We start from the raw sequence: 19,098 nt of genomic DNA, 5'->3' as shown, positions 1-19,098 counted from the left end.
AAGTTTGGTCGACATTTCATTCTCAGCAGAGAAAGTTCTGAACAGATGTACGCTCCAGCCGAGCTGGAGGCTTCGGGCAGTGTGCCTGCAGAGGGGTGTTCAGCTCAACAGGACAGAGAAACCAGTCTCTTAGGAATTACTTTTTCCCTTATCATCTCATGTTATTATTTTTAATATATAATGCTGTGGTAATGAAATCATTATGAGGACACCCAATTTGGGAAGTTGGGCTGTTTTGTTGTGTTTGTTTTTTTTTTTAAAGTCTGTTAAGTGATTACTCTTCCCAGTAAATGAATTACACATCTTTCTCATAGCCTTATGTGGCCTGTAAAGCAGGGAATTCAACCTGCCCATTTTTCAGGTGAGTTCAGTACTAGGTTGGTCAGGTTTGAACTGTCCTAAAAATAATAGCTTAGTTTTAATAAGTTCTTACTTAAACTTACTTTAGAACTTTAAGTAAGTTCTGAGTAGAAATGGAGTAATAATAATTTGACTTGGTTTTCCTTTCAGTTCAAAAACAGACATGAAAATAACAGGTTCAGTTCAGGTTTACTTTGGTAAAAAGAAGCCACAGTTCAGACTAATTTTCATTTTTATTGCCTTGTTAAAGTGTGAGGAGCACAAGCAGCCAATTCCCTTCTAACTCTTTCTAGAGCACATCTCTCAAGTTTTTTTTTAAAAAGCATTTCAAAAACATTCCACTTTTTTGCAATGACGACCAGGATTACCTTAAAGCCTTTGGGAAAGAGTGCTCTGGTTATCCTGCAAGCAACACAAGTAACTATGGACACATCTCTTTCCCAAAATAGATTTCGCCCACTAAACCTCTTCAGGTAAATAGGCTGCGTCTGTGCCCGACAGCCAGCAAGGTGATGACATACTTAAGCAAAAGTACAAGCCCCACATTGGCTGAGATATTTCAAGTGTGCCAAGACAGAGGTTCACATGCAAGAATGACAGAATTTCTCCACTACACTTTTCGATATGCCATTTTGTACAAAGGCAAATTTTGTTCATCTTCAGTGCCCAAATCAACTCCAGCAGCAGCAAGAACGGGAGAAAGGACCGATGGGGAGCCTTTAAAAACGGAGAATTACTTACCCACATGACCAATCAGTGCAGGAGCTGGCAAGAAAAAGAGAGAAAAGGTTACAAAATGTCACAACTCAGCTCTGCTGTTATCTCCGGAGAGCAAAACACAAGGCCAACACAGACACTCACCTGTCCATTGCTTCCTTCGTATAGGACAGTTTCTGGAAAACAAACAAACCCTAAGTATATTTGAGTATCACAAGGTGAAAGGGATTGAAATGCAGTTCATACCACTTTTTTTTCCTCCCACATGCCAAAATAACACCCTTATCTTTGTTCTGTGTTCATTTGCTAAGTCCAGAATCTATTAACAAAGTCCCTGCTGAAAAGAAAATTTATCCTGCGTTTCCAAAATACAACTGAAACTCAACAACAGATGCTGTGAAGAGCACCCGGTTTGTCAGCAGATGCTCTGCTTTTCTGCCTTTCCCCACATTACTCTGCAGGACAATGTTGTATCACCTTAGAGGACATTAGCAGTAAGATCCTTGTAAGCAAGCAGCCTTAAGAAATACAGTATTATGTCTGGCACTTGTCTATAGATTTAAAACCATCTTTTTGAAAGTATAGTTACAGCTTAAAGTAACATAGTAGGATTAGCCCAATGACTTTCTTTATAGTTATACAAGTGACAGGGACAACATTTTTTGCATTTTTTTGGTATATAAAGAGCAAGACAGGGTTACATAGTTCATAATTTCTCATCAAAATTCTCATGGTATTAGTGCCACTGGTTCTACAGAGGCATTGCGCGAGTTTGTGAGGAATCCCAGAAAAAGTGGAGGAGATCCTGAGCAGTTTGCAGCATGACAGATGTTGAGAAATAATGCTGTACCCTGCTGCTGTACCAATGTAAACAGAACATAAAATACTTACAGAGGATTATCGTCCAGCCACAACTTCTCTGCCTCTCTCTGGTTTGGGGGAAAAAAGGAATTTTTTTTGGTGGTTTGTTGGGCTGCCTTTCTTTGCGTAATCAATATAGATGTATTTTTCAGTAAAAACTCAATCCAAAATGGATCAACTCAAATCTCTACTTTGAAGTTAAATTGCAACAACTCTGAAAATTTCTCTGCAGAACACCCATTTGTATTTAGTGCCCTAGGGACTGCCACTCCAAGCTATCCTATGGTTCATTTTGTGAAGGAGGGGTGACAAGGCAAAAGAGACTTTTTGAGCAGGTTAGCCTTCTCAATCTCTTCACCTGCATTTCTAAGGAAGTATATAAATTCAGTCTTTATTGATTTGGAGCCACATCAAAGACCACCCTTCTCTTCTTTCCAGCACATCTGAGGACAGTGTGATTGCAGGTAGAACAGCAGGCAGCCCAGATATCAGCCTGAGGATGGCATGCCAATATATAAATTTCAGTTAGTTTGCTTTTCAGCCTGTCCTTTGGCCAACCTTTATTATGCAAGTCCATTAAATGGAGTATTTGGAGACACTTTATTATGAAAAACTAAGACACAGTGAGACCAGTTTTAAGTGACAAAGAAGCTAGCAAAACTAGGTGGTCTACAGCAAAAAAATCTAACGCAGGGCCACTAAAACTACTGGACTTCAGGTATGCTTTTTTTTTAAGGGGTCATTACACTGCTCTATACAGTGCTTGTACTCAGCTTTGGTGTGCTGGGATCTGCAAGGTACAGAGAGACTGATTCCCCCTCTACAAGCTTTTGGAAAGTTAAGTAGTAGCCCATATAGTAAAACATGTTTGTTCATTAGAAAAAGACACCTTCTTCCATATTCAGTCAGTCAGGGCAGTTTGTAGGTGCTATTAAAAACAATGTGGTTATTAGGGTCCCTACACACCTTTTTAATACCAGCAGGTAGTCTGCACCCAGTAGCTTTCCTCACTGGTCCTCCAAAGGCACTGACAGCAGATGCCCTGATGGCTCCATCGAGGGACAGGGCAGAGACCCTCAGCCAAAGCTCTGCTGCAGGGCAGCCCAGAAGCTGCTGGTGCCCAGCCTTCCCAAGCCGGGGTCCCAGGACTTAACCAGTATGTCTTGTTATTTCCCAGTCTGCCATTCAATAAATTGTAAGAACAACTTACAAGAACCAAATCTGAAATGCCAAATTATTATTTTAACGGCCAAGGCCTAGAATAACAAACGTGACGCACCATCTCCACATCTACAGTTTAAAAAAAGGCAACAAATTACTAAATTATCATCCAATTTTGCAGTAAACTAGAGAAGCCTAATACTGTATGACTGCCATTGAATGACTGCCTCTGTGTAGGGTAGCTGGATTATTTCTTAATTCACCTAGTTCAGGACAGAATATTCTCTCTTCATTGCAAATCACGTTTTGAGAAATAAAATAACTTTACAGGATTACTGTTTAAATGACCTGACTTTTCACCATGCTTTCTCTGACAAAATCTCCAACTGGATTCAACAGCAGCACTGACAAATTATGATAAATATTGTCACCCTGACCTTTGGTTGCTATACAATGCTGTGCAGCTATCGCAAAATCAACAAAATTGCATGAACTGTAAATTACAAATGAGTTGATAAAAGAATTATCAGTCATCCATTAAAACTCATATGCCAATGCAAAGCTTGCACAAAGATGACTATCATCTTGCAGCTTTGTGTAACAGATTAAATCTTCGGTTTTACAGTAAATTCAAAAGGGAAGTATGATCTCAAACCCCAGTCTTCAGTCTCTTGCAGTCCGCAGAGAGCTGAAAAGCAGATTCACACATTCTGGATCAGTCCTACAGACTGAAATACCAGACTTGTTTTTTATAGTGTTAAATGTTAGTTTTGTTGCTTTGGGTTTTTTCTACTGAGAATGTAAAAATGAAGTATCCCCCTATTGCTAAGCTGGCATAGTCCGCCAAGTTTGTAACATGATTACCTTCCTCTCTCTCAAATGCCTAATTTGCAAGCTTCTTATTTAGTATACAATAGTCTTTGCCAAACCACCTTGACTCTCTGGCTCCGTTCCCTCATTAACAGGATGTAGTCATAAACATACACACCGCACAAGGACATGCAAGGATTAATTAACATCTCTACCCTTTGAATACTTGAAATGTTCTATAAACAGTTCCGCAGCAGCAGCACCACGCCAAAGCTCAAGGAGTTGGCTTTTACACAGTGAAGCTACCTCTGGCAGATGCTTTGTATAAAAATCTCTTGAAGCGAGACCTTCATAACAGTATTATACCAATTCTTCTAAAGCTGGGAGATGAGTTTTGTGTCAGTTGCTCTAGCGCTTCCCTTTCTCAACACATACCACCATTTTAGATAATGCAAAATTATCACGAATGACCAAGAGTCCATAACATTCAATGCAGGCTACCACAAGACCACAAAGCACATGCCAGACAGACCGCAGGGATGAGCTTCAAGGAACTTGCAGAAAATCAGTTTTATAGGATACTCTTGTCTGATCCTAACAGACTATCGTTATTTCCAAGATGTTTTGTCTTCTGTGCATAATTTCAGATAGGAGAAAAAGGTGGAGGAAATGTCAAGGAAATCTTAAATAATCTCATATTAGTTTAATCCCATCTGCATAGGACTGTACCGAGCACGTTTGTTTTAACCTACCTGCACACGTCATTGCCAACAGCAATGTCACACCAAGAAACGATTCTCTCCTTGCTTGTCCTGATTCCTCACCGCAGTGTGTGGCAGAACCACACTCCCTGAGGCAAGGCCAAAGCACTGGGGGTAATCCAAGGAAATGGGTGCCAATGTCCCAGACTGAAGCTGAAGGGAAAGGCTGGGACGGAGAGCAGTGCTCTGAGGCACAGCCCTGGCAAAGAAAGTGGAAACATGGTCTACAGTGAGTAAGGACAGAGAGAGCAGGGAAAGCTTAGTGGAATAGAAATTGTTTTAACCATGTTAAACTTGAAATGAAGGCTAGAGATCCATGGAAAGGTGTCAGAAACAAGCTAAGGGTCCAGTCTGTCTCAGAGGAATTGGTTCCACAGCAGAGGTGAACTCTCAGTGTAGAAGTGATTCTTCCATGTGTGTTAGGCAGCGCTATCTAGAAATGAGGTGGAAAATAAGGAAAACAAGCAAGAACTACAGATTTGCCAAGTAAAGGAGCTGATCAGACAAGGATGATGAGGATGAAGCATCCTTTCTGAGCTCTGCCTGGGAAGAGATGAGCACAGGCTTCACAGCTGTTAGTTTCTGTGCTGTGCCAGGTGTCAGCGAGACCGAAAAGGAAGATTTAGGCTGGAACTGGAGGAGAGTGACCAGAGAGAATTAACACAGACAGAGCTTAAGAGATGAAAGGGAGCTGAGACAAGACTCGGAGAAGCAACTGGAACTAATTAATCTATTTGCATGTATCTGATGAAGGTTTGGGGTTTTTTTCCTCTAAGTTATAGGAGGCTAAAACTTGCAATGCAAAAAGAAAGAGCCAAAGTCAATAGGACAATAGTAAGCATGGGGATAAGAAAGGGGGTGAAGGAAATCCAGCAGAATAGCTCAGAGGAAGGCAACAGAATAAATTGGTGTTGCATCTGTAAAGGGGAATGGGGGGTGTGAAAGGTCAGATGAGATCTGCTTTTTAAAGATTTAGAAGAAACTGGAGAAGTTCTATGCAAAGAAAAAAATGTTAAGGTACCTAAGTCAGCAATCAAAAAGATGCTGGAACATTGGATTAAACAGAGAAAGACAATGGTTAGCAAGGAAGACCCTTGAACAGGAAGAAGTGACACAGCAGAAAAGGTCTTTCTGCCTCAGAAACCTTAGGAAGACATTCATCTACTTCACGAAGTGGTCAGAAACGACAGCACTGGGAGTAAGTGGTTACAAATTACTTGCATCACTGGGGTGCTACATCTCACCTTTGAATGCAGCTCAGAGTTCAGGCAAAGTCACACACTTCACATTGCTACGTGCACATTTCAGCATGCCAAGGAGGTTTTTCATTATGCTACCCATTAAGGCATATCTTTGCCTTCTGCCCCTTTTATCCTGGTCTGTCACTGAGTAGTTAAGGCTGTGCTCCAAACACACTGAAACAGGTAGAGCTACTGATGGGCTGAAAAGTCAATACTGAACAAAGGTACTGCTGAGCCAACACAACTGCAGGTTTTGTACCTTGTCCCAGGAGCTTTTTGAGTTGTCTTTTGGTAGGTGAACATCTCCTGTTCCAGTTTTGGAGATTCCTGGGGAAACTGTCTGCCTTTTGGTTCTCAGACAAAGCGTGCTACAAACTCCTTGCCTTTAACTCCTGGCCCTCAGCCCCACAAAGAGATGCGCAATAGCACAAATATCCCTCTCACCAGCAACCAAAACCCACGTAGACCTGCTTCCTTTGGAAAGCATTCCTGACCTAATACATGTTGTCACACCTCACTTCCCCAGCACTGTTCAGACATGCTTTGTTATACACATTGAGCCTCAGCAGATACAGCTGAGTATCTATTTATTTATATACGAGCCCTCAGGAGGTATAGGTATCTGCTCAATGACTTAAATTACATGAGCTGTCTTCATTTTTCATTTCTCATGACAGATTTTCTCAACATGCCTTGTTGTTGTAGATTCTCATCAGATCTACAAGGAATGACAACTCATTAAAACTTTATTTTCTGAAATTTGATTGAAGTTTGGAGAAATAGAGATTGGGACATATAATCTGCCATAAAGGATGGATTTGCCCTATTACATGCCCACATTGGAAACGTGGGATACAGAAAGAATTTTATGATGGGAACATCGCAGCATCACGCTTCAAGCTGCATTTTGCTATGGACTCAGGGAGGAGATTCTACTTGTATTGGAAACATGAAGGTCTGCCTACCTCCAGCTTCCATCAGGGTCTCTTCGTAAAACCCAGATTTCCTGAATTCTCCAGGAACTGTAAAACGTCAAGTTTCAGGATTTTGACAAATTTTAAAAATGACCCCAAATCAACTGCCCAACAGAACAATGACAGTCATGCAAGCCGGTGGGCAGCTTGCTTTAAGCACTCTGATGAACAGAAAGGTCACAACAATTATCTCAGCCTACCGCGCCTTAACCGGATATGTGGCAGTTAAACAGATGAGTATGACCATTAGGTTTCCTCCACCCTTCAAGGAATATTATCCGACCTATTTCAAAATATCCACTGAACTAATAATTCATATGGACTAGCTCCTGCAGCTCTTCGTGGTGGCAGGTACTACTGAGCTGTGCTTCATCACCAGCGTTAAGCAGCAAACACAGCCCTGACTTGTGTGTCACGCACCAGCGGGAAGTTACCTCTTCACTATTACCTACATTCCCCTTGTTTGCTTTCTCTTTTCTCTCTTTTAGAAATAAGGATTCCAAGATCGCTACAACTAACAGCCAAAGGCTGGGGAATCATGGAGTTCAGAGAACCTCTCTTGCCAGCAGGAACCTGGCAGCCACAGAGCAATATCGAATGTATTCTGCATATTGTTTGTCACTTTTTCATTCCTCTAGCCGATACACATAGCAGTCTATCTACTTGTTTTGCTGAATGAAATATATTTTTCCTCCTCTTCTAATCACAGTACATTTATGAATTACGTGTATAACAAGACCTGACATCATTTCTTGCTATATGAGCATATATATACTATTAGTTAATGTGAAATCACCTAAGGCTCCATAAAAAAAATGTACACAATCAAGGTATTTGCAAGGTAGTCATAAGGTGAAAGGTACTCACCAGCAGCTTTCAACAGAAGCTGAAAGTTTACAGTGTATTCTGCACATCATGCTTTTTGGTGGGGTTTGTTGTTGGTTTTGGTTGGTAGTTTTTTTGTTTCTTTTTTAAAGGACCACAGACTAGATAAGGGTGTGCTTTACACATACTTTTTTAAACCTCTTGAAAATATCTTTGTTCTTACTACCACTCCACATTTTTCACACCTTCTGTTCTTTTAGTTTTGTTCCTTCACACTTAAGCATGCAGTGCAGCATCATCTAAAGCAATCTGCACAAAATCCTGCTTTCAGGACGGCAGGTGTCAAAACAGTTTCACCTGTACTCCAGAACGGCTGCATTATTTCAGTTATTTATAAAGTAAAAAAATGTGCCCAGCAACTATGTGGGTATCTTACAAAGTATATCATATGCCAGCTGCAAATGCTCCTATGAATAGCACAGATTAAAGCACTGCTGCCAAACCGGCACAATCTCACAGCCAGAAGTACGAGGCATCTGGGAAATCAACAGTTTCTTTTCCTTGTGTTTCTCCCCTCTTGGATTTTTCAAAAATCATCTAGTGCAAGTGTGAATACTGCCAGTCACAGGGCACAGACAAGGCAAGTTTTGGCAGTATAAGAATTGTAGACACACATGACCCAAAGTGTAGAACTGCTGTGTGAATGGGGTGAATGAGGATAGTCTGCATAACACAGAGTTATGCTTCCCCCGAAATACAGCTACGCAATAAGGAACATAAGCTGAGTTAATTTATATGAAGGAGCGTTTATACAAAGAAATATACTGCAAACAAAAATTACCTTTGGACTGGAATTACCTTCTCCTTTTCTATTTCTGCCAAGATTAGAAAAGATATGGAGGGATAACATAATCCCACACTTTTTAAGCCTATTTAATATCCAAATAAATTAGTTAGGTTAGTAATCTTCCTATGTACTTTCATTTAACATGATCACAATTTGGAGAAAAAAAAGAATATTTAAATTAATTATGTTACGGTTGGCATAAATCCGTTCATATGCTCCTTCTGAAAATCTGGGAAGTATTTGCTTTAAGAATCAAATGAAAACTGAGTATATGTATTATATATTACTGCATAAATGCGTATGTATACACCCATGTACATGCAACCGCACCATGGCAGGCCTGGATTCTCCAAGTCGGCATACGGCACACAGCTTGCTTACTGCAGAGCAGCACAAGCCTTGCCTCCCGAGCCACACCTCTTGTACCAGCAAAAGCCATCTGATGGCAAACAAGCAAATTCCAGCTATGTATGCCTTCATCTCCACCAGATTAGTCAAGTCTTTTTGATGGACTGTTAGAGATTGAACAACATTTTTCCTGACAAAAAGAAGTATGATATGAGAGCTGGGATCAGAGCTGGTCTAAGACCCATCTGATATCCAGTAAGAAAGTGTGTCAAAAGCAAGAGTTTTTCTTTACAGAATAAATAGAATTTTTCTTTACGTGAACTAAGCCACGTTGGAGCAGACATTGCAACATCTGTAGGTGTGTGACAGTGATTATCAGGGATTAGAGGAAAGCAATCATTTTGCTGAATTATTGTTTATTGAGAGCAAACCCCACAGATTTATTTTGCTTAATTTTCAGATATGATTAACTCCTTTTGAGAGAGAAAGAGAAAATTCATGGCACGCAGCACTACTAAAAACTGAATTTCATGTCCTACCTACTAAAAAGTAATACAGAAAGACACTCTGGAATAAGACTGCCAGAAACTGCCAACATGCACAATACACAAGTGGTGGCAGGTCAATGCTATGGCAGTAATAGCCAATATATACCAAAAGAAAAGCAGAAATGCTTTCATCTGCTGCAGGCTCTAAATTAAACTCTTGAAGTTAATCACAGACAATTCAGAGACACTGGACAGCAGAGGAGGATTAGAAGCAAGCGGTATATAATGAGGCATGCAATGGCCAGACAAAGAACTACTGCCAACCATGTATGCTGCTTTTCCACAGTGCCAGGCAGAAGTGAGTCTTCCTTTTAAGTAACTGAGTGTGGACTCTTCACACATATCACACACACATGCTACAGAGTAACTCTGAAATGTGGCAGCCCTTTGGTGAGAAGTGCTTAGCACTTTATATATCAAACCTAAGTAATGAAAGAAAAAAAAAAAGGCAACAGCTAACCACGGACAAATGAATGAACATGCTGTAATGAGAGGAAAAAAAAAAATCCTACAAGTAGGGAAAAGGCTTAGCCATATAACTTGGTCACCTTAGCTGGTGAAAGTGGAAAGAACAAGAGGGTAGGACACAGTGCCTTCGAAAGTGCACTCGGTCCCATCGGCTGAACCCCAGCTCTTACTATCACATTAGACCAGTGCAAGCAACTAGCAGAATGTTCTTAAAACCAGAGCTGTAACTGCTGCATTTGTTTGGACTTAATGTTCTCAGAGCTGCTTTAAAGAGGTTTCACACTCTGACAAGCATTTTGTATGTGAGCACCTACAAGAAAGAGTGAGCCAGTACTAAAGTTAACAATTAAATCCACACTCCGACCATACCCAAAAAAGTAAAGCAGCAGTGGGAAGTTAGATGCATCATCCTTGCTTCCAAGAACCATCCTGATCTCTTTTAATAAGCTCCCACTATAGATCATCGCACTGCCAAAATCTTACATAAAGCAATGATACATTCACTATGCACATAAAAAGTTCACATGAACTTTACTTGTCTCCACCTTTTTGCAAAGTCTTCTAAGGACAACATACCACCAGACATCAGAGGCAAACTTTGGCTAGCATTCCCCTGTGAAGGCTAACATGCAGGCTCAGAAAGAAACACCACCTCTCTCCATGACCCACAATGGGTTTTACATTCACGTTCCCTAGTGCACATTCCTAGCATAGGAGTCCATAAAAAAGCAGAAAGGAAAAACATCAGCACATCCATACTAGCAGAGCATCACTGATTCTACGGGATCAAACATTTAAGACTTCTACGTTTCATAAAACTACTCATCCATTAGCTTGCAAAAATAGAAGACATTGTAATCTTGACGACCCATAAGCCACCATACATTTTAAGATAGCCTTTCAACCAGAGAAATTAGGATATTTACTGTATCTTGGATGTGTACAAAGTTAAGCGCTTAATTTTATAATTCACAAACACCTGAAAAGACATCTTCATCATTTCATTTGATATAGGCTGCTTTAGTTTAGCTTAATGTTCCCTTTATTTGCTTTAAGCTATAATAATCTCGCTTCAACTGAAATAGCAGAAAATTTACCAAGGTATTCAGCATTTTTTTATTTAGTTCTTTTATAGCCATATACTGATTTTAACCTCTGCAACTCTCCCATGGTGACAATATTACCAATTGCCTTCATAGGACACCAAAGCTTTTCATAGCCACACTCTTTTCAGTCAGACTGCAGTGCACAGACATTGCAAACCTACAGCCACGCAAAATACCAAACAGGTAATTTTGCCATAATCTTGGTAACATCAGAGACACTGCTCAGAACTTCCAGCTCTGCAGTGCTGTTTGGGCTGAAGGCACCGGCGTGTGCAGGTCAGAGCAGGAAGGCTGCTACATGCCGCAGGGAGTGCTGCACCACAGCCTGCCTCATGTCACGCTGCCTTTTCAGACAAGGGATCTAGACATCATTTACTTGTCTAGAACATACCTATTGAAGATAACGGTCTCTTCACCATCATGGCTTTTCCTTCAATCAGATCAGCTATAACTTTGTTTTTGGAACTCATCTCAGAACTATGGATCCAAGAGCTGGGATACTCATGTCTGTGCGTTTTAAGGGCTCCACAGATTACAACCTGCAATATGCTAAGTTGCACATTGCAGTGGGACATTATGACCTTGCTTCCAAGAAAACACCAATCAGGTGCTGCACCCACCTTCACAATCAGACTTCGGTGCTCCTCAGACTGACTGAAGTTTGTGCCCATTTCAAAGATACTCATCATGCCTTCCTCACACAGGCTCATCCAGGTGTGATACTCTTCACGCTCTGGCAGTCTATCCCAGAATGTCTTGAAGACCTCCCAGACTGTTTCCTGACATACTGAAGGCACAAGAAAGGTCTCGTGTTAGTACAACAGGAGTGCTTCTGTGGCACGGGTGGCCAGGATAGTACTGTCCAAATTTTATTTTTTTTTTTTTTACTGAAGTAATTACTTCATTAAAGGGAAAAAAAAAGCGCAAGAGCAAGTGCACTTGTCTTCTAACAACCCCAAGAACAACAGCATTTTCAATGAGTGAAACTGTCCTTGATCAGTGGGTCAAATTTTTAGAAAATTTGGAAAACCAAAATAGCATGGCAAACGTCCACACAGAAACTAGAGCTGGAACTTAATTTTTAAGAATTATAGTGGCACTGATCAGCGGTTTAGAGGCTTAATCGGTTAACAATTCCTTCAGACTCACCCATACACGGAATTTAAAATCACTTTCAGAAATTATAATTGCATTAATAATTTGAAAAACAAGGCAGGATGATGACACAACAACATAATATGCTAAGTAGTAAGTTGATCTAACCCTACTGTATGTATGCACTGAGAAAGAGCTGGACATTGCTGAGTGAACAGGCAGTCTGCAAATTACGGGTTAAATTATCTTGTACTACACCAGCTGCTTTATCTCCCAATCCTGCACGTGCTCTTTGCCAATCAGAGCAACTGGTCACCTAATGCTCAAGGACCTCTCTGTGACCCAGGATAACTGGAAGACTGCAAGATTTATAGGATTTTCCTTGTGTCCTGGAAGAGAACAACGTTACAAGGAGAACAACTCTAAAAATCACTTGCAGCAAATGCCAGCCTGCAGTAGTAGCAGACAAACCTGCTTTTTGGCCTTAATCGGATTTCATTACTTCTATATACACATAGTTCAGGAGAGGAATGCTTCGCATTCAGGGAAAGTCCTGACATCATAAGCAAGACCCTACAGGAGACTAACCATGAATCTACCTTTGGAAAGTAATTTTCTTCAATCAGCTTAAAAATAAGCTCCAGGCTGCCAAACCCAGTACCTTCCTACCATTTCTTCTTGATGCTCTTTATGCCGAATTCCAAAATTGATTAAGTGTACTTGTGTAAAATGTAACACAGATCACATACGGAAAGATACTTTCATTCAATCAAGAGATGAACGTTTCTCTTCATGTCAAAGGTTTCATAAATAAGGAATTCTAATTTTAATTTATTTCATAAATAAAACCTTAAGGAGCTGTTTCACATCCATTAAGCACACTTAAAGCTTAGTGGATTCTGGCATGCTGCATGGCACCATGCAGAAAAAGCTCTTTTCTCCACCCTGAATTGCAGTTTGTCAGAGCAGCTGGGACTGTTTCTCCATTGTGGAACTCTACAGAAACAAAGGCACTGCATGCCACACTCCGGGCAACTTTCCTGCATGGAGGTTAGCCTTGCAGCTCATTCAGTATGTGTGACTAGAGAAGAATACCACCCTCAGACTCTGAATTATTAACTGTCAGTAGTATATTACTTCTCTAGCAGCCCTCTAGCTTCCAGGTAGTTAACTTAATCTGTAAGACACAGTAATGAGGTAAGGAGTATTGGAGGTGCTTCCAGTCAGTTTTGCTTACACATCTTTATTGATCAGAAATAACCAGCCAAATTTACAAGCATCCATGCCTCCCCTGATGCTGCCCCTCAAGTAGCCGAGGAAGCCAGCTCTGAGGCAGTCACTATGTTTCCGTATGACCTCTGCACAGACCTCAGGCAATGAAGCCATAATCCTGCTCTGGGATTTCTGGATCCTGCTGGAGTACTAATAAGCTTTCTGAAGCAGAATGACATCTGTAGTATCCTCTCTACCATCCCACTCGTAAGAGCTGGGCATCCAGAAAAAGACCAAAGTCTAGTTACAAATCCAGAAGCCTACACTAAGGAATATTGCTCTCATTTCTTTTGGCAGTGTGTGTATCCTGCATGCTGGCTGAGGGATCTTTCACTCCAGCTTTGTACAGCAACAGTCCTGCAATGAGATTCCCTGTGGCTGGGGTAAGCCTTCAGCAGGCTACCAGTAAGAGTCAAAGCTATGGCAAGAGCTTGCAAATACATTGCAGTGGCACTGTCTAATCCTACAGTATTCAAATGGTAACAGGCCAAGGACTGGCTTTCCAGTTGCAAGTAAATATTGGCAGTAATAATTGAAGGCAGTTTTCCTTAATGCTCTTCAATAAGCTTAATCTCCTTTTCAAAATAAATGTGATGAGACAGTGTCTTGTCTGAATACAAGCTGCTGCCATACGAACAGTTACCCCAGTCAGCTCCCACAGATTTAAGGATTTGTTGTGTGTCCTTTCATCTGGAATTAGACACCCCACTGAATTCCAGTCCCAAAGGCTTTGTGCCACCTGTGGGCTCCAAGCCCATTAATCAGACCTAAGCTGTCAGAACAGGGTCGTATGTTCTGTGGAAGGAGAAAAGGGGGATGCGGATAAGGAGTCCCGTTCCATCCCCTCTAGCCTGTGTCCTATCTAGCCATTTCCACTGTGGTGAGCAGGAATAAGTTGGACAACGTGGTGCAAATTGCTTCTGTATTCAGAAGGAAAACGCTGGCCCACGCCTTCCCTCTGAACAGTCTGGGAGCTTGTTAGTTCTGACATGCAGGGAGGATTTAAAGACTCCAGGCAAAGAGCTATCCCAACTGCCATTTAAACACTTCTGCTAGCCTTGCCCAGGGAACTGTGTCCACAGCCACGGTGAGCTGTTTGCCACACACAGTCACCTCACAACCCTGTTGGCACACAGCCCATCTTGTCCTTGTCCTGTTTATTTCAACTGTCCAGTTTGTGAAGCAGGAGATTGCTTTGCAGGATAACAAATCCAGGTTGTAAGGGCTCCACCCAACAGCCATCCCCAGACACGCTTACGTACATGGTGTTGACATAGCCTGGCTAAGAAAAGGAACAATTTTGTTTCGCTCTTTCTTTCTCATACACTTTTTCAATGTTTTGTAGTGAGATGAGAGTTGCCACTCCAAGCACAGAAAAAGAACAGTGCAGTTTTCTTCAGTGTGGTTTGAATCACATTCATGTAAAGAGACAGGCATGATTCTATCTCCCCTCTCTCCTTCAGGTGTATCAAAGAGGGTGACAGTTCTTATCACAGCTTCCTCGATGTGGCCACCCAGGGAAATGAGACACCACCCTCACAGTGCATTCAAGTTGCCTAATAAATGTGATTAACTGTAAAAAAGGTGGAGCCTTCTCTCTGGCAGGCTGTCTGCTGGCAAGGGAGGCTTTTCAAAGTTTCTTACCAACAAATTCTTAACAACTTACATATAAGAAAACCCTGATTTTCATAACTAGATTATAAGCATTCTGAGACTCTGCAGACAAAACTTGGAGACATAAAAATGTAAACAAAGTTAAACAGGGCTTGACTGGAAACTTCAATAAATAACTATTTTTTACTGGATAAAAATAACTATCTTTCCTTTCTGACCTTTCAGCAACTTGCCAGTATTTTTGCCACATATACCATCTACATATACTGACAATAAATGAAGCAACTTTTGACCAATATTTAAAATAGCAACTCCTTGAAACAAAAATAGAAAATATGAGAGCTGGGGGGGGGAAGACACAGGACATGGAACCAAACAGGTTTACCAGTAATGTTTTTGACTACAAACGCAACTTTGATTTTTAAATATACAATGTTTAAAAGCAGATAGGGAATGGGGGAAAATTGCAGCATCAGAGCTCACAATGAGTTGAGAGGAGCACAACAGTCCAGAGTTACGACTGAAGCTGCTTGCTTAATACAATATGCTGCGTTAACATTCTCCAACTATTAAGTAAAATCTGCTGTACAGGCTTTGTGCTATGATCTTTCCAGGAAACAGGTTTCTAAGACTAGCTGTAAAACCCTTAAACACCAGCCAGCCATGCAGCCAGCCCTGCCAGGATAAGGAAGAACTGAGCAGACCCAACAGTGCTGCCACATGCCACCCAAACGATCAGTCCTCGGGCATGTGAGAAGAGCCCGTCTTCGTGGCTAGATCTCATGCCAAACTTTCACTAGCCTGCTACAGGGATAGCCACAGGCACAGATATACAGGACAGCATTAGCAGCACCAGGCCCTGGAGGAGACAGGATTTGCGATGACGCCTCTAATCCCTGGCAAACAATACTGATTAAAAGCATCATAAAATCGAGATCAATCTTTTAAGGCAGTGAGCTAAGAGCCTTGAAGCTACATGTGAGCAGGAAGGTAAGCTCCTCTAGAAAACGACTGTCTTCATTCCATGGCTGCAGGCAGTAATAAATAACTTGTATTTTAGTGTTAACTGATCTCTCACCTACTTTGCAATTTTCCTCTGAAGAATTCAAATGTTAAAAAAACAAAGGGCTATGAGACAGAGAGGAGGGGCTCTGTGCTACAGAGATGCGATTGTTCCAGCTGTCTACAGGAAAGGCAGCGAGTATACAGGAGACATGTAACCAGCAAATGCAATAATCCAGAATTCAAACCAATGCAAACCAGACTGCTCGTTCTGCAGTTTTTCTCCAAAGTACCTTTTGCATGCATATACTCCATCCTGAAATGCCTCAGAAATTAGAAGTCAATTAGCTTATCACTGAGACAATCACCTTCCAGGTGAGAGACCAGGCAGGAAAAATTGAAAGATCAGCATGTTTGGCCCATGCCCTTGTGCAAACTTCCACTTGAGCAAAGTGTCACAGGCACTTGAAGTAGCAAGGTCTTGACTTTTAAAGGCTGTAACAGCTTTTAAAGGCTGCCTCAGAAAGCTGGACACATAGTAAGACTATGTGAATCACAGCATATCTACGCTGGAATCCGAAAAGCCCTTAGGAGCTTATATGCTTCAAATGCAGTGTTTACACTCAAGTAATACATACAAATAATAAAGAATATCCTGAAAAGCCTCAGACAAACTGTTTCAGCCAAAGAAATTCCACAAAGGCAGGCACAAGCTTTTTTCAGTCCTACAAATCTGCAGGAAAGTGTGTGGGGAAAAAAAAAATATATTGGAAGCTTCCTTTCCTGAAAACGTCATCACTATTTTCAAAAGCTCCAGCAAAGATCTCTCATCTCTCTCAGATGAGATGGTATGTCTGTCTCCTCTGAAATTCTCCTGTATAGCTACTTCTCATGCACCTGGGCAGGATACAGCATCTCTGTAGCTCCAGCTTTACCATTCAGGATGTGTTTATCTCTCAAATGAGAGACAATTAGCCTATTACACTCAGTCTGTGCTCAGGGATTTCTGAGGTTAACAGAAGGGGCACCACATGACAGCACTGGGCACCTAGTAGGGGGTAGGATGGCTTTCTGGCCATTTGTGTAAGTGGGCAGTGCTGGGGTTTAATCCCAGTTAAATCCCATCAGTGCTTCTTAAGAGTTGAATTGTGCACTGTGGCTAGGAGCACTGCATCAGGCTGAATACTCTATTATGAGGCAATATAAGGCGAGCTCCTCTCTTAATTTCTGCACAACTGAATGGCTTAATCACAGTGGGTTTTGACAAGGACCACAGTGACAGGGAGACTCACAGACACCTCCTGAGAGATCTTTCCTGCAAATACTTCATTAGCACTCACCAAACAAACTAATATACACACACATTTCACCTGTTGGTGAAACACTGCTGCATTTAAAAGTTGCTATGTTATAGGCCAAACAATACACACACCAAACCAGGATTTTAAATTAAAATAGTTGAATGTGAATTAGCTAATCCACATGACACTGTTTCTTTTCTTTGAACACTAACATACTAAACTTTTCCCACCTGTAGTATTTCAGTAACTAGAGAGGAGTGTCATTTATGGGAAAAGTCAAGCTTTTTAGAAGCATATGCTGACATCTAAAAATCGAAACACAGAGGAAGACAGAACTTGACCTTCTACAAATACAGCTCAGAAATGTATTGGCTGAGTACAAGTTATGCTTAATATGTGCCAGGGATGAGGGAGAAACAAGAAGGAAAGGCTCACTCAGCTGGACACTTTATTTATTGTATGCTTGTTTAGCCAGGTATTTTTTTTATGACTTTTGACTGTTTGTTTCATCATTATTCAGCAAGATTTGAATAATTCATAATATTTATGATTTCAGTATCAAATTGAAATGTCACTCTTAACTCTGTCCATGTACAGAATATAACATCATTATTTCTAACACTTCAGTAAATAGATTTGAAGTATCTAAGAAAGGGGGAAATGAGATCTCTCAGTGCTATATACCCAAAATTACCAGTTCTAGGTATTACAATCATGCACAAAACTTCATTCCTGAGAAATAACTTTTATTCTTTCCAAAGTTCCAAAATGTCCTTGTCTCTCATCAGCTATGACATATTAATTAAAATACGGTCTACTTCCTTCTTTGGACAGTATCTTTAAGCACTAATATTTAGATTTTCAGCTTTATCTGAAGCTCTGGCTGACAAAAAGTTCTGGCAGAGAGACTATCTGATCTACTCGTGTGAAAAGAAGATGTATTTACGAGCATACACTTAATTTTTTAAGACAGTAGATCACAGGAGGAAAAAATGCAAACAGAATTTAGGAAAGGTAGCCACCATAGTAATTATACCTCAGAGGTTGCAAAGAGCAGCAGTATTAACCCTGAGCCACGGTGTCAAAATCCAGCAGCCTTTGTTTTACCTAATTAACAGGCATAGCACACAGAAATGGTGCAAGCCATGCTACCTTGCAATCCTTACCTTGTTTCTGTTTTACTGGCTAATTCATCTTTCAAGGCTACTACAGTCCTCAGCCACCTACCAGCAATTTACACGAAAGGAAACAGAGATTCACTGAATTGTCTACATAAGGTGACTGGTCACGACACATTTTGGCCTGAGTGGGTGTGGCTGTTCTTCATATAATAATTTTTATTTAACAGAGACTTGGGCTACCAGCTCCCTGTCAGCAGTAAAGAATATTATTCATAATCAACATTACCATAAACAACAGCACACTCACTGTCTGAAATCCCACTGTTAGATTTCTACAAAATACGTTTTGTGAAATCTCCAGCTGCCCATTGGATGCACTGTGCTCATTACAACAGTCCAGCTATGAACCACCGCTACATTCACACGACTCTTCCAGCAGCAACTATAACATTACTAACATTTAAAAAGACATGTGTTCAAAACACTAAGACCCAAAACCCACAGTACCCACTCTGTGAGCATCTATGACTGATTTCCATCTCTATATTCTAACAAACTAAATACCAAGCCAGCCAACAGCAGCAGCCTCCATATACAGCTACGAGAGACGCAGAGGCTGTATCATACTGGGGAGTACAGAGACAATCATAACCCCAGATTCATCTC

The 19,098-nt window shown here is 41.0% G+C and overlaps 1 protein-coding gene across 5 annotated transcripts in view; it reads right to left on the bottom strand.

The window, feature by feature from the left end:
• IMPG2 (interphotoreceptor matrix proteoglycan 2) overlaps nt 1-19,098 on the bottom strand; it is a 63,588-nt gene that overhangs the window by 35,335 nt on the left and 9,155 nt on the right. For all 5 annotated transcript variants that reach the window (XR_005826254.1, XM_040583166.1, XM_040583169.1 and 2 more), the window contains exons 3-5: nt 11,648-11,814; nt 1,222-1,253; nt 1,102-1,125 (exon numbers count right to left, since the gene is read on the bottom strand). Coding sequence is in view for 4 of the 5 variants with exons in the window: in XM_040583166.1 (XP_040439100.1) it covers nt 1,102-1,125; nt 1,222-1,253; nt 11,648-11,814 (223 nt within the window). In the remaining variant the exon portion in view is untranslated. The remainder of the gene's footprint in view (nt 1-1,101; nt 1,126-1,221; nt 1,254-11,647; nt 11,815-19,098) is intronic.

The sequence above is a fragment of the Falco naumanni genome, chromosome 2 (genome assembly GCF_017639655.2).
Source record: "Falco naumanni isolate bFalNau1 chromosome 2, bFalNau1.pat, whole genome shotgun sequence".
Classification (NCBI taxonomy): Eukaryota; Metazoa; Chordata; class Aves; order Falconiformes; family Falconidae; genus Falco; species Falco naumanni.
This window is presented reverse-complemented; position numbering and strand designations above follow the sequence as displayed.